The sequence below is a fragment of the Oryzias latipes genome, chromosome 1 (genome assembly GCF_002234675.1).
Source record: "Oryzias latipes chromosome 1, ASM223467v1".
NCBI classification, from domain to species: domain Eukaryota; kingdom Metazoa; phylum Chordata; class Actinopteri; order Beloniformes; family Adrianichthyidae; genus Oryzias; species Oryzias latipes.
This window is the reverse complement of record NC_019859.2, coordinates 37,096,020-37,110,621: the sequence shown is the minus strand read 5'-3', so window position 1 is coordinate 37,110,621 and position 14,602 is coordinate 37,096,020. Positions and strand designations below refer to the sequence as shown.

The 14,602-nt window shown below is 45.3% G+C and overlaps 1 protein-coding gene across 1 annotated transcript; it reads left to right on the top strand.

Annotated features, from left to right (window-relative positions):
* The first annotated feature begins 2,340 nt into the window (after positions 1 to 2,340).
* On the top strand, positions 2,341 to 13,855 carry vps37a (VPS37A, ESCRT-I subunit). The gene is made up of 12 exons (XM_011493612.3): positions 2,341 to 2,782; positions 4,217 to 4,291; positions 6,116 to 6,233; positions 9,084 to 9,187; positions 9,290 to 9,521; positions 10,507 to 10,577; positions 10,742 to 10,869; positions 10,973 to 11,031; positions 11,107 to 11,175; positions 12,517 to 12,660; positions 12,732 to 12,820; positions 12,919 to 13,855. Exons 1-11 carry the CDS (start codon positions 2,676 to 2,678, stop codon positions 12,810 to 12,812), a joined length of 1,188 nt encoding a protein of 395 aa, XP_011491914.1. The 5' UTR covers positions 2,341 to 2,675; the 3' UTR covers positions 12,813 to 12,820; positions 12,919 to 13,855.
* Positions 13,856 to 14,602: the final 747 nt, after the last annotated feature.

The following is a 14,602-nucleotide window of genomic DNA, read 5'->3' as shown; positions in this document are numbered from 1 at the left end:
ATCTAACTTCATTATTTGCTTCAGTTAAGATAAATCATTTTTTTTAGTTCAGTCAGTTAAAAAAAAACACGTAGTTATCGGACAATTATTTTCCTTTTATTCAAATTAATTCAATTAACTAGGTGTAACTTTGGTGCTGCTGTTAGATCGGCACCACAAGGGATTGTGGGATACCATTCACTTTGCCTGTCTGGACGGATTTGGGTCCAAGTGTGGGTTATTGACCAAATGTGTTTAGTTGTTTAGCTGTTTTACTGTTTTGTCTAGTAATTTGTCCTGTTATGTTTAATTCTTTTTGCACCATGAGTGAGAGGGAGGGAGAGGATGATGTCATGTCCTGTGCAATGACTAATTCAGAGATATAGTATATGGATAAATGATTAGAGTCTGTTTTGTTTCATATATGAACATTGTTGGATGGTTCTGGATATATATAAAAAACGCCCCTCTCCCCCCTCCGTGGTGGTTTCTCCTCCAAGCTGGGGTCCTCTACCAGAGGCCTGGGAGCTTGAGGGTCCTGCAGTCTCTTAGCTGTTCCTGTTCTTGTCTGGACTGAGAGGTCTGAGGTCTTTCCAGGTATCTGTTGTAGCCACTCCTCCAGCTTGGGGGTTAATGCCCCCAGTGCTCCAATTACCACCACTGTCACCTTCACTTTCCAGGCTTTCTCCAGTTCTTCTCAGAGTCCCTGCTATTTCTCCAGAATACCACTACTCAAGTAATCCCGCCCAGATATATATATCTATATCTATCTATCGATATATATATATATATATATATATATATATATATATATATATATATATATATATATATATATATATATATATATATCGATATATATATATATATATATATATATATATATATTTTTTTTTTTAATCTGTGTGTGTGTGCGTCACAATGAAAATAGAAATGAGATAGAAACTCGTGCGTTTACTTTGTTCTTTTTCTCCAAGCAGAAACTCTTTCTTTTGCTGAGGATGCAGCCGTGTTACTTTATTGATGGTCTTATAATCTTCATACGCCGTCACTAAAATCGAAAGTAAATCGCTCTCTTTTTTTTCTCCACGCGTTTCCATGGTGACTCCAGAAATCGGCGATCCATTGAGAATGTCTTTATGTACCTGCTGTGCACGAGCATTAACCCAGGGTTACCAAGTGGAGCGTAATTACACTAACTCATATCCGGTCTGTTGGAACAGACATACCCAGAGTAAGCAAGTTCAGGCGGATTTCAGCCAGAGTTCAGGCTTAATGTCAGGCTAGTTTAAACATGCTTCCTGGAAAACCCCCCTGGATGGACACTGTGATTAATCTTTTGGTTTATAGTTATTTGTTAAGTGAAGCTGTAGGGGTGAACTGCCATTTTCTTTAGTACATGTTTTCTCCTGTTTTTGTTCGGTTAAGGAGGTTAGTGTTTGTCTTTATTTTCCTTTTCCTTTGTACAGGTAAGGTTACATGTTTCAGTTAGTTGGGGTTTTGTTTGTTATTTTGTCCTTGGTTCACCCTGAAGCCTTTAAGCTTCACTTTTAGTTCTTGTTGGTTGTTTATTTGTAAATAAATTTGTCATATTTTTATGGAGACATTCGTTTGGTGTTTTGTGTTGCAGTCAACTTATTAGCCGAAAACTTTACTTTTTTTATGTTATGCCGCCTCGGTGCCCCTAGACACAAAGGGGGCGTAACAGATAGGGTGGCTGTGGTGCAGCGGTAGAGCGGTCGACCCATGATCAAAATATTGCAGGTTCAATTCCCGCCTTGCACGCCCATGAGGCAATGCATCCTTGGGCAAGACACTGACGACACCTTGCCTCTGGTGGTAGGCGGGCGCCTGTGCTCAGCAGCGGAGCCGCCACCAGTGTGTGACTGTAAAGCACTTTGGGCCTTGTAGGTAGAAAAGCTCTATAAGTAAATGCAATTTACACCACGAGTGACACCAGTTCATGTGATCAATAAAAACCGTAGAGTTTGATCACAAAAGTCATTAAAGACCATCAGCCACATTGCAGTTGCATATTTTTTTATCAGCCAACAAAGGAATGAATGATATATAGACTATATTTTCAATGGGGGGTGGGGTCCCATAACAATGCAGTTAGTTGTTATAATTCAATCGATTACCATCTGTCAAGGTATCATGAAAACTACTTTATTGATACAGAGGAAGTTCATGAATTTGCCCTATGACACACTTTCATCACAGGAAGGGCACTGGGGCAAATAATGATGCTGGACTGAACAAATAGATTAACATACATAACCTATAACACACTGCTGCTTTACACGAACCGCACTCAAGAGGATTTTATTTTGAAAAAGAAATCGATCAAACCGGAAATGACGTTTTACGTCAATTTCCTGTCAGGCGTGAGACGTAAATAAGTTGGCCAAGCTGCTATTTAAGCTAAACTCTCCTTTTCTATGAATATCAACAACGTCGTTGTCGTAAACGGTCAGGAGACACACAGGAAGTGACGTGTTTGTTCTTAGAGCAGGTCATGCCGGCAGACTCTCGAACGTAAAGAGAAAGTAGAAAGCTTGGTGGGAACGCCGACGCCGCTCAGCCTGCTAACAGGAGTTAGCATCACACATCCTCAGCGCGCGCGCTCATGCTGACTGCGCCGCCGGCCTTCACGCGCCGCTCCCCGTCTCAGCCCGCGGCTCCCCCCGCAGAGAATGAACTGGCTTTTCTCCGCGTCCAAAGGCTCCGGGCCGCTGCCGGTGAGCAGCCTGCAGCAGCAGAGACAGCGGCAGGTCGAGTCCCTCAAAGCCGCTCACCCCAGGTAACCCGAACCGTCCAGAGTCCAGCCTTCCTCCGGGTCCAGAACAACGGTGGTCGAATGTTTTCGTCATGTTTCTGCTTTCGCTGTTAGGGTCCAAAACACCAGAAACAAAGGCCAGACTGGTCTCTGGATCTACATGAAAGCTGTGGTTGGACGGAGACCGTTCCACATTAGTCACGTTCCGGGCAATTGCTAAAATAATGAACTTATAAACACTCTTTAAACCAGAAGGACAGCTGTCAATCAGCAGAAGGGGGAATACCAACCTTGGTCATTCGACAGGATATGTCTATTTTACATGATTAGGACGTAATTCACCTTTTCCATGTGATGTGTTTGGGGATTTAATGACCTGAAACTGTGTTAATAAGGCGTAAATATGTGATAAAAGTTATGAACTGGATGATAAGTCATGTAATAAAATGATTAAATTATTATATATTATATAAATTCTCTTCCTTCCACTCCGGTTCAACTAATCTTTGATTTAATGTCTAATTATCTTAAGTTATGGGACTGGACATGCTGCAGCGGCGTGACCGGATCTGGGATCGATCCACTCTTGGTCACACGTGGAGTCTGAAGGGGGATCTTGTTGTTCCGGATTAAAGTCTTAGCTTTTGTTTACTAGAGTGTTGTCGGCACAGGGAGCATCTTTTCAACACTCAATAACTGCCCCTAGAAACACACCTCTCTGTAGTTTAGTCTGCTCTTTGTTGTTCTGAAATGTAAACATCTGTACATAATCATTTCAATGTGGTCACACTGTGCTGGGAATCTGCACAATCCCATGTTAGTTCTGCAGCGTTTCTCAGATAAATGTGGTGTAATGCATGCTTGTTCTACCGTTAAAGCATGTGCAACGCATGTGTGACGGGTAAAAACCACACAGCAGCAGCTCAGAAACACGCTCCAAGTCTCTCCTGTAACGTAAAATCACACGTTCATTTCTCTGAGAGTGAAGTCTCAGAATAACCTCTGAATCTGTAACATGACTGATAGTTTCCTGTTGATCCTTCTAGAAGCTCCACCCATGATTCCATGTGTGCGTTTAAGTGTTGGAAATACAACGTCATGGTCCTCATGAGGACAGAAATCAAATCTGTTTCAGCATCAAATGAAAGATGTTTAAAGGAGCTGATAAAAGGCTTTCCAGATCCTTCCTTCCATAAGTATTATTTAGGAAAAAAGCTTCCCAGCTTCTTGAGTTATACTGTCTCTGATCTTTAATAATGATCATAATTGATCTGTCTGGAGGAAAGTTTCTGTCCTTTTTTAAGACACTTTCTAAACCTTTTAGAAATCTTACACCAACAATAGGAACAGTTTTCTTTCTTTAGGAGTTTAAGTCGTTTGTACAGTTTTTCCTCACTGATCCAAATGTGGATAATTAATCAAGATTGAAGAGCAACATTTGTATTCTTTTGTCCACAGTGTGGCAGAAATCCAGAAGGATGTGGAGTACAGAATACCGTTCACAGTCAACAACTCCACCATTAGTGTCAACATGTGAGTACATGCGTGACACAGACATCCCTACGGCAGATGACTGCTCTGCTTTCATGTTCAGATCAAAGCCAGCAAATAGGAATCTGTCATCAGCAAAACATGGAAGCTGCAGTTCACCCAGTTTACAGCAACGCTTAGAAAGAAGTAGTCAGAATACAACTGGAAGAAGATGCAACGGGGTGCTAGTCTTTCTCCAAGGAGCTGGGTTTAAACCATTCATTAAGAAATGCTGAATTCACTTTTACTTACAGTTCTAACTTCATTCTTCAATTCCATGAATTGCTTTTACTTTTTGAGTAAATCTAAAAAAAAGAATGTAAAAATGCTGTAGTTTGGTTTTTACTGAGAAAAGTTATGATTATACTTAATTGGAGTTTCATCTTTGTTTCGTTTTATATCACTGGTTATGTAGATGTTTTTATTACTAATTAAGCTTTTTAATGTTCATTAAAAAGCTTATATTTTCCCTCCTTCGCCGGCACTGTCAAGCTGCGTTCACACCAAACGCCTTTTGCGCCGCGGAGGTGGCCGGTTTCAAGTCAATGGTACAGACACAATTTGAGGTCCTGTGGCGTGATTCGAGTGGCGGGCGCAGCGCGAAGGTTTGGCAGCGGCTCCATCTCAGATTTGAGGCTGCATCCGACAAGGGTCTCAACTTTGGGTACGCAACGGTTTTAGCGACAGCGGGTAGAAAACACATCCAGTATAGTGGATCCATCCATAGTTCTCCTGAACTTCCATCCATTTTCCAAACCCGGTCTTTCGGTGGGGTTTCAGGAACCTATCTCAGCTTGTTGGGGGAGGCCGGTACACCCTAGACGGTCTGTCACAAGGCCGATGGGGCAAATGGATCTCACTAATGGCCTATGAGGCGAGCTGGTGGCCAGACAGGGAGCCGCTGCGGGATGGGGAGCCAGCCTGTTCGGGCCTCCTGAACTTTATATTTGTCTTATTTTCATCGAGGCGAAATAAAAAATAAGTCCCCTGATTTTATTTTGTTTTTATTTTTCCCTCTTGGCTTAATGCGGGACAGCAAGCCTTTAAACTCAGGCAGAGAGATGGAAACACGGTAGAAGCGGCCGTCTTTCAGACGCAGCAGCGGGAGAGAAGCTCACCGAACGTGGAGAATCTGAATGATCCCAGACACGGAGACGCGATCACCCATGTTTGTGAAGAGCTCTTCATAATCAATTAACGTGATCAGGGGTGGCCGTGGTAGGGCGGTCAATCTCCGATTGGAAGATTGCAGGTTCGATTCCTCGAACCTTGCCTGCCCATGTGTCAAAGTGTCCTTGGGCAAGACTCTGAACCCCACCTTGCCTCTGGTGGGAGGTTGGCGCCTGTGTTCGGCAGCGGAGCCGCCACCAGTGTGTGAATGTAGAGCGCTTTGGGCCTTCAACAAAGGTAGAGAAGTGCTATATAAGTATACGCCGTTTACTATTTACCATTTTCCATGCAGTTTAAATGAAATAAACACAGACAACGCTCCACGTAGCTATCAGGCCAAAAACAATAGCTGGTAGCTCCTCCCACATGTGGCCACAGTGGGAAGCTTAGGAACACATTTTTGGTAAGGCGCCGAACACAGAATTCGTCACGTGGCAAAGGAGAGGCGGCCAAGGCGAATTTGCCGAGTGAATCGCGTTTGGTGTGATAAAGGGACAGAACCAGTTTTTTAATTTGGTTCTGATGGATCTGTTTACTGCCTCAATGGTTGTGCGGCTCAGCTTTAGAAGATTTAAACATGAGGCGCTAGCGACGGGGCGCACGCTTGGAGCTTTTCTAACAAATGAACATGTCTGCCTTTTGTCCTTTGTTTTCCAGTTTGCTGCCACAGCAATTCCCACAGGAAAAGCCAGTGGTTAGTGTCTACCCCCCTGTGGGGCATCATTTAGTGGACAGCAACAATGGAACCATGATCTCAAGCCCTCTCATCACAAATGTAAGTGCTGCATGCATTTGATGGGGTGGAGTGCGACTGGCTTTCCTTTACATTACAGACATGGGCAAAATACTCAGGACGTTTTAGCCCCGCCTCAGACCTTTGTAAAGGTTGAACTCTCGTATTTTTCATCTGCATTGACCTACAAACAGAGCTGTCCTTTTAGTCCTCTTTGGTTTGCCGTAGAAAACCAAAGAGATGTGTGAGTTTCACTCTATGCTGATGACTCACTGCTTTTTGTCTCTGGCCTGACATCCTCTGGACATGCATTCTTCTCAATTCTTGACTCATTCACTGAGATGATTGAATTCAGTTACATGGAGATCAGAGAGCTCCAGTTAGACAGTTGAAGTGGATCTACAATCATCATTACAGAGCTCTATGACCTTTTGAAAGTGGGACGACTTGCAGAATCGTTTAGTGAGGGTTAAAATAAAAAAATGAATAAAAATAAATTTATACTGTATTCATCCCTCAATGGGGAAATTCTTCTCCGCATTTGACCCATCCCCTGGGGGAGCGGTGAGCTGCAGCTGAACCGCGCTCGGGAGGCAGTAGTGTTAAGGGCCTTGCCTAAGGACCCCCACTGGGTGATGTTAACTGCTCGCCATTGATATGGTAATTGCCCCCCAGTACCACTGCTTATTCCCCTCCGGGAATCGAACCCTGGATTCCTGCATGGTAGCTTGTCACCTTACCAACCGAGCCACCCAGCCACAAAAAATGCTAAAATGCTGTCAAAATTACTGCTTAATTGAACCCCTAGGGTAACAAAAATAACAAAAAAGTTATGTATTTGGAAACTTTTTTTCTTTCAGAGTAAAAGAGGCAAATGTTGCAGACAAACCCAGGAGTCCATCTTGAAATATAGATTCCATGGAACTGTTGGTTGTCGTGCACTAAACCTGCTCTGCATAATCTGCAGTGACTAGATCTGCTCCGCATGCCTTAATCCCAGACTGTTCAACGAGCCGTTAGTGCTGTTCACGTGATACGTGCACGCTCCTTGCTACACCCTGACTGTCAGAAAAGAGACCGAGTGTAGTTTGTGTGGACGTCCTACAGACATCCTACGTGCACTTATGGATCACGTGCACACCCCGTGTGTGCAGCATTTGTGTGCAGTCTGTAAGGGGCCAGAGCTCACACCTCACTAAGGACTAGAGTGGTGTAAGGTACCGTACGGCAGCATCACCTGGACGTCATACTTGTGTTTAACTTCCATTATCTGAAAATACTACACAATGGTACGTTCCATTTTCATGACGTCCCTTGAGGTGGAGGTAGAGACACCAAGGAACTGAAAGGCACACCTGCGCTCCCCTTAAAATACAGCTGCTCCTCTACGACCCTCCACAGACCCTGACAAACCAAAAACCTGCAGAACCCGTACAGGTCAACGTCCGTACAGATGGATGTGACTAAAGCTTAAGAACATGCAGAAGAAGTCAAGAAAAATGCCATTTGGAGATGTGTGCGCATACACGGACAGGTTTTCCATGGTCTTCTTGCAACATCCTCACTGATGTTTCTTTTCCGCTCCATGAGACTGAGCGTAGAATTAGCATTAGAACGTTTGCTGCTACAAACACACATTTCTGCACTCAGCAAGCGTTTTGTTTGATTTACATTTGACTTTATTTCCTTTGTTACACAGTAAAATAAAAATACTTAATGCATTTGATTTCATTCTGTTTCAAATACATGTTACCTGTTCTTACTCAGGGGCCATGGGCCTTCAGACGGTCAGACCTGTTTGGTTTCTATGTTATGGAGGATGTTCTGTTAGGCAAATGTAATACAAAGATGTCTTTTGTTTTCAGGTCTGCATTCAGACTCTCATTCACAGCTATAAAACAGCGACAAATAAGAAGAAAACCTTCCGTCAGACTTTGGTTGTGATGACATGAAAACAGCTCGATGAGAAAGAAGATCCAAGCAGAATATCAGGAAGAGCTTCTCTGTTGGGAGAACCTGTTGACATTATATTATAAGGATTTGAATGGGACTCTTTTTTTTCTAGCTTAAACACGGCTGCAGCTTTGTGAATATCGGGGCAAAATGTAACTCATATTTAGGGACCAACGGATCATAAAACTCAGTTTGGATCGTGTCACGGTTTGAGATTCACGGTTCGGATCGTTTATTCCAATCAATAAGAAGAAGAAAAAAGATAGTCTGCCCAGGCCTGAGCTACGCGGCGGAACACGGGAATAGAGCAGCTGCAGTTCGGTCCCTTGGCAGCCGCCTGCTGCATGTCTGCATTCACAGCTTGAAGAGAACAATTCTGATTAAAAGGCAAAAAAATGATCTATTTTCTTTAGAAATGCATTTGTGGTTCACTCTCCGTGTTAAAACAAAAGGATTGAGAGACTTGCTGACACATTTGAACGTTGATCAGAAGACTTATTGAAGCAGGAAGTCTGACCGTGGAACAGGTGAACAAAACCATGAAGCTCAGAGAAGAGAGCCTGTCTGCCATCACTACATCTCCCATGATGCATTGGGTTAAAGTGACAGCGTCTCAGCGCACAATGAGTCTTAAACCACAACGAACACACATCCACCAGTTTTGAAATATTTTAACTTAACTTTTATTACATTTTTTAGAAAAAACAGCTGCAGCTTCCAGCTTTTTCTGCCACAATTATCACAGAAATGAATGTGAGATCATGGAAGGACTGTGGATCAATACAGACTATGAGTTTCTCCTTTTTCTTTACATTTTTGGATGCTGATGTGCCGCAGGATTTTTGACAAGGTTAAAGTGTGCCGTGGCTCAGAAAAGGTTGAAAAACCCTGTTTTAGAGGACGGATTCATGTCCTGAAGAGTTTTGTTTGTGTTTGTAGTTCGGGATGCACTCTGATCTGGGTAAAGTGATTCAGAGTCTCCTTGATGAATTCTGGAAGAGTCCTCCTGCGCTGATGTCCAGCAGCTCTGCTGGATTTCCATAGTAAGTTTTTTTCCCAGAAGCAGTTTGATGTTGAACTGGAACATCCTGTCCGTGTTTTAGTTTGTTGAAGTTTTTCCTGTTTGTTTCTCCTCCGTCTTGCAGCAGCGGTCTGTACAAACCAGCAGGCATCCCCCCCTACCCCGCTCAGGCTTTCCACTACAGTCCTCACCATGTGGGGCCCGGTCAGACTCCGTCTCCGGGTCCGGGACCAGTTCCAGCACCGGCCCCCATGTCACATACAGGAGTGGATATGGTTCATGGGCCCCCTCGAGCTGTGGCCCCATATGGACTGATAACAGATCTGCCATTGCCGGTTCCAACTGGAGAATCCCAGGTAAAGATGGGCTACGTTTGGGTTTAGACCCACTCCCATGAAAACGCTGTTTCTGGTGTTTTAGCATTTTTCTCATGATGGAGGAGGACGTTTCTGAAAGAATTTAAGATTCAAACTGCATTTCTGAGCATTTCTTTGTTCAATTCGTGGTGAATTGGAGCAGAGGAAGAGTGTGGTTGGAAAAGCCTGTAGCAGTGATGCAGCTGCTATTGGCGGGCCAAAGACTCCAAGCTCCGCCCCTTTCAGATCATCCACCTGCAGACAAATAGATCCATGAATGTCTTTGTTTTCCTGGCCTGAGCTGGAATCTGGATCTAAAGTAGACGGACGGATGGATCTGAAATGTTTTTGTTGAACCGCTAATGTTAGGTTGGGGGTGTGAGGGGCTGTAAGCTAGCGGGAGAGCATGCAAACAAAGGGATGATGGGAAATGAGGGGGGACCTGCTCTGCAACAACAGTGCCGCCCTCAACTCAGAAGGGAATTTTCGATGAAGTCCTGCTGCTCTGCAGAAACTCTGTCCTAGAAAACCAGACAGGTTTTTAGATTTTGGCTCCAAACAGCATCTTCCTCATCATCATTAAAAGGTCACTGAGACCAGATCAAAGGTGATCAGAACGGGACTTTAATGTGTAAAAGAAAAAGGATCCTTTGTAATAAATCAGTTTCCTGTGACCGTGGGATCACATGGAAGGCTTTCTCTGCTCCCAGCATGATGAATGTGACCAGATCCTAACGGATCCAGCCTGAAATCTGTGAGGACAAAAGTCACCTCTGACCTTCTGACACTGCAGAGGAATCTGTACGATTGAGAGGGAGAAGTCTAAACCCAACACAGAGTCAGACCTTTTTGAGCGGTTACATCCTGGCAGCTTTTCTGGTGGTTCATTTCATTTCATTTCATTGGAATGCCAGGATGCTGTAAAGGGTCGTCTTTGCTGTGTTCACTTAGATCTGAAGTGGAGGATCTTCTCTTTGTGTTTCAGGCCGGACTAAACGGACACATGTACAAGATGCCTGAGATTCCCGAGACGTTCCCAGAACTTCCTGACATGAAGTAAAGTGTCCCACAACATCACTGGTTTGAAATCAAACACTACGTAGGAAAGGACTTGAGCATGTGGAGGAGGGGATGATTCAGGAGAATGTTTGAGTCTTTAATCCTAGTTGTACATGTAGTTCATGCGTCTTTGTGTGTGGGGGGGGTTTCTCCTGGTCCAGTCTGAACCAGTTGTCGGACATGTCTGAAAACGAGGACGTCCTGCTGGAGTTCTTCGTGAGGTTGCCACAGTTCAAACAAGTCACGGGTGATAAAGAGGAGCTGATCAGCAGCATAGTAGACATGGCCAGTAAGTTCCTGTCCCACCCTGGACGCCAACCGCCTTCCAGTCTGCAGGAAGGAGCTGGGATGTGATGCAGCTCACAAAAACATGTCACTCTTCCCACCGGCAGAGAAAAACCTCCAGATGGAACCACAGCTAGAAGACAAGAGACAGGAGATGCTGAACAAGGTCAGCCAGACTCACTGGACACGCAGTCCTGCTGCTGTCCTCTCCTAACGCCGTGTCTTTCTTTGTGTTGGACAGTATGAGCAGCTGACGCAGATGAAGACGGCCTTTGAGATGAAGATGCAGAGACAGCATGAGCTCAGCGAGGTAACCTCTGCAGCCGTCACACCAGACTGGACTCTCCTTCCTTAATAAACCGTCCACTGTAGAGTTATGCATCTGTCAAAGCGTGCGTGTCCACACTTATCAGACGTGGAGGAAACGTCTGCTTTTGCCTCACGGAGCAGATTAGCGTTTCACTGAACGGGCCGACAGGTCCGTGGTGTCACCAGAACCGACTCGTGGTCCTGTGTTGGCCTGGCTCGGACCCTCTGATGAACATGGCAGGAAGTGTATCACAGCACCGCCGCGCTATACTCACTGCAGTGCCGCTACTTCCATGTTGGATGTTGGGACCGTTCAGTCATTTCCAGTCTGGAGCGTCGATAGCAAAACCGTGAAAATGTCTGGCTCTTTAGGGTTCATGCATGTCTGCTGAGGCGGGCGTAAGTCCTGACGTGAAGAGCATCAGGTTCCACACGCGTGTTAACGACACGTGTTATTGCTTTGTTCACGGTGTCTAGACTGCAGCAACTTAACATGTCACATGCAGACCTAAAGGTTATCAAGAATACCTCAACATTTCTGTAAAAAACACACAACGTACATACATGAACACACTCAGGGGCCTCCACCTGGCTGGTACCGGGTTGGACCCTTTAACCTTCAGAACCGCCTTAATCCTTGGTGGCACAGATACAACACGGTTCTGGAAACATTCCTCAGAGTCTTTTGGTCCATGTTGACATGACAGCATCATAGTTGCTGCAGATTTGTCTGCTGAACATCCATGATGCTGATCTCCCGTTCCACCACATCCCAAAGGTTCTCTCCTGGGTTCTGGTGACTGATCACTTCTTCTGTAACTCCATCTTTCAGGAAGCAGAAGTTTAGCTGTTGCCGCGCATTCGTGGACGCATTAAGGACCGCTCAATGTGCTGTCCTCTGGTTTCAGAAGACTGATGTTGTCTTTTTGATGTTAGGTGTAAACACACAACGACAAACAAACATACAATGCAAAAACACATAATCTGTCTTTGGTAAATCAATCGGCGTCTGCAGTTAACTGCAAGTAGAGGCGACTCGGCGTTCATAATTCTAACCTGAACTCCGTGACACGGCTCCATGCATGGAACCCGTAGATCAGGGGTGGGCAATTCCAGGCCTCGAGGGCCGGTGTGTCTGCATGATTTCCAGATAGTCTTGCCCTACTCATGGCTGATTACCTGGTTCAGGTGTGTCCAGCCAATTAGAACATGCCAGAGCAGGGTATGCTGGAAAACATGCAGGAATGCGGCCCTCAGTGTCCACCTCTGCCGTAGATCAAGAAAAGTTCATTAAGAAAAGAAAGACCTGTTCAGCCTGCAAAATGACCTGACCTTCCAACAGAGCTGCAGCTTGAGCACGCTGCAGGCCCGCTTAAAAGTCGCCGCCCACCAGGCTGAGGAGGAGTCGGAGGACACGGCAGAGAACTTCCTGGAGGGGGGCATTGAAATTGATGAGTTCCTGACTAGCTTCATGGAGAAGAGAACGGTGAGAGAAAGGCAAAGTTCTTCTGGAAGCGGTGCTTCGGTTGGTTCCAACAGTTTCTGCTGTCATTGCAGCTCTGTCACAGCAGAAGGGCCAAAGAGGAGAAGCTGCAGCAGTGCATCAACACACACGGACCTTTTCCTGTCGGTGACTAGAGCACCAGGTAGACGACTCCCAACGCCGTCACCACCTTCTCCAAGGACAGAAAGGGCTGCTGTTCTCACGTGCCTCTCCTTCCACGTCCTGCTCTCTGCTTTGCAGCTTTCATGCTTTATCGTCCAAATGCTGCCAGTGAGGAAAGGACTGCACTGGAGCTGGAAGACTCTGAGGTCTGCAGAAACAGGAAGAGAAGGATGGCAGTGAGAACATCTCAGAAGGAAAGAGGGTCATCAGGAGGCAGAACAGCAGCCATACGTGAGGGTGACCCCACTGTGGAATGAGCACGCTGTAGAGGGCTTTTTGATTGGACGTCTTAGTCTAGTTTGCTTTTGGGATTTGATCACACTGAGCTGCTGGCCTCAATGCCACAGCGTTCACATAAGGTTTGTTTGGTTTTCTCATGATCAGGATGAAATTCTTCCTGCTAGTGTGTCGTCTTCTCTCAGCTTTGTAGATTCCAACGTTTTAACGGCAGAACGATGGAAATGTTTGCTTTTGCACTTTGAGGGTCTCCTGAACCAGTTTCTGTGCGTTTGGTGAAGATCATGGGGCTTAACGTGTTGAAGCGGGGGCTTCATGACCTGCTGGGGCAGCCCCCCCCCTTCACCCTGCAGGAGACGTGGATGAAGGGATGGATGCATGTGGACGGGGTACTCGGTTACTCTGCTAAAGAAATGGGGTTCAAAGGGTTTTTATTGGCTAAAGCCCAAACATGTACGTTTTTGTCATGAAAATCATCTGAGTTCGTGGGACTCGAACGTCGCCCACATGGCCGTCTCCTTTACTTTAGGATGTCTGTGTGGATGCAAACACGCCGAACGCCTCCTCCTGATGCACAGTGACGGTTGATCTCTTTGTGGTTACCAGCCACAAACAAATGGGATACGGTTAAGTATTTGAAGGTTGAAGTAATACTCGAGTGACATTGGATACTGTATTGAAATGTTAATAATAGACTATATTATGATCAATTTCAGACACCTTGTATTATATGTTCTTATTTAATCTGTTGGCATAATAAAGCATTTAGAATAAGGCTCTTCAGTGTCCTGATGAATGATGATGGTACACAAAAGTTTACTTTAAGTGATAAAGTTTGAGGGAGGTCTGAACCTCTTAGACTGCTGCCCCCATGAGCCGGTTCTGCATGGGAGGAAGAGGATGGATGGATGATGAAGCTGGAACCCACAGTTGGCTCAGGCGCTCAGACATGTTCATGCAAATGTATATTTAAATGCGTTCCAAATACATCCATGTGAGACTTTTCCATTTCAGCCCAAAATGAGCTTTTCAACAAAAAGGTAAGGATGCTAAAAAACGGAGAAAATTATGAACAGTTTAGATTTGCAGGAAAAATCCTTTTTGAAGAACATGAAACAGTCAAACCACGGGCTGCACGGTGGCGCAGTGGTTAGCGCTCTTGCCTCACAGCAGAAGGCCCCCGGTTCAAGTCCCGGCTGGGGGACATGAATCAGAACATCAATGTGGGACCTTTCTGTGTGGAGTTTGCATGTTCTCCCCGTGTATGCGTGGGTTCTCTCCGGGGACTCCGGCTTCCTCCCACCATCCAAAAACATGCTTCATAGGTTAATTGGTTAATCTAAATTGTCCTTAGGTGTGAGTGTGAGAGTGAATGGATGTGTGATTGAGGACATTCTACCCTGCGACAGACAGGCGAACTGTCCAGGGCGTCCCCTGCCTTCGCCCACAAGTGGCCAGGATAGGCTCCAGCAGCCCGTGACCCTGAAAAGGAAAAAAGGAATAGAAAATGAATGAATGAAACAGT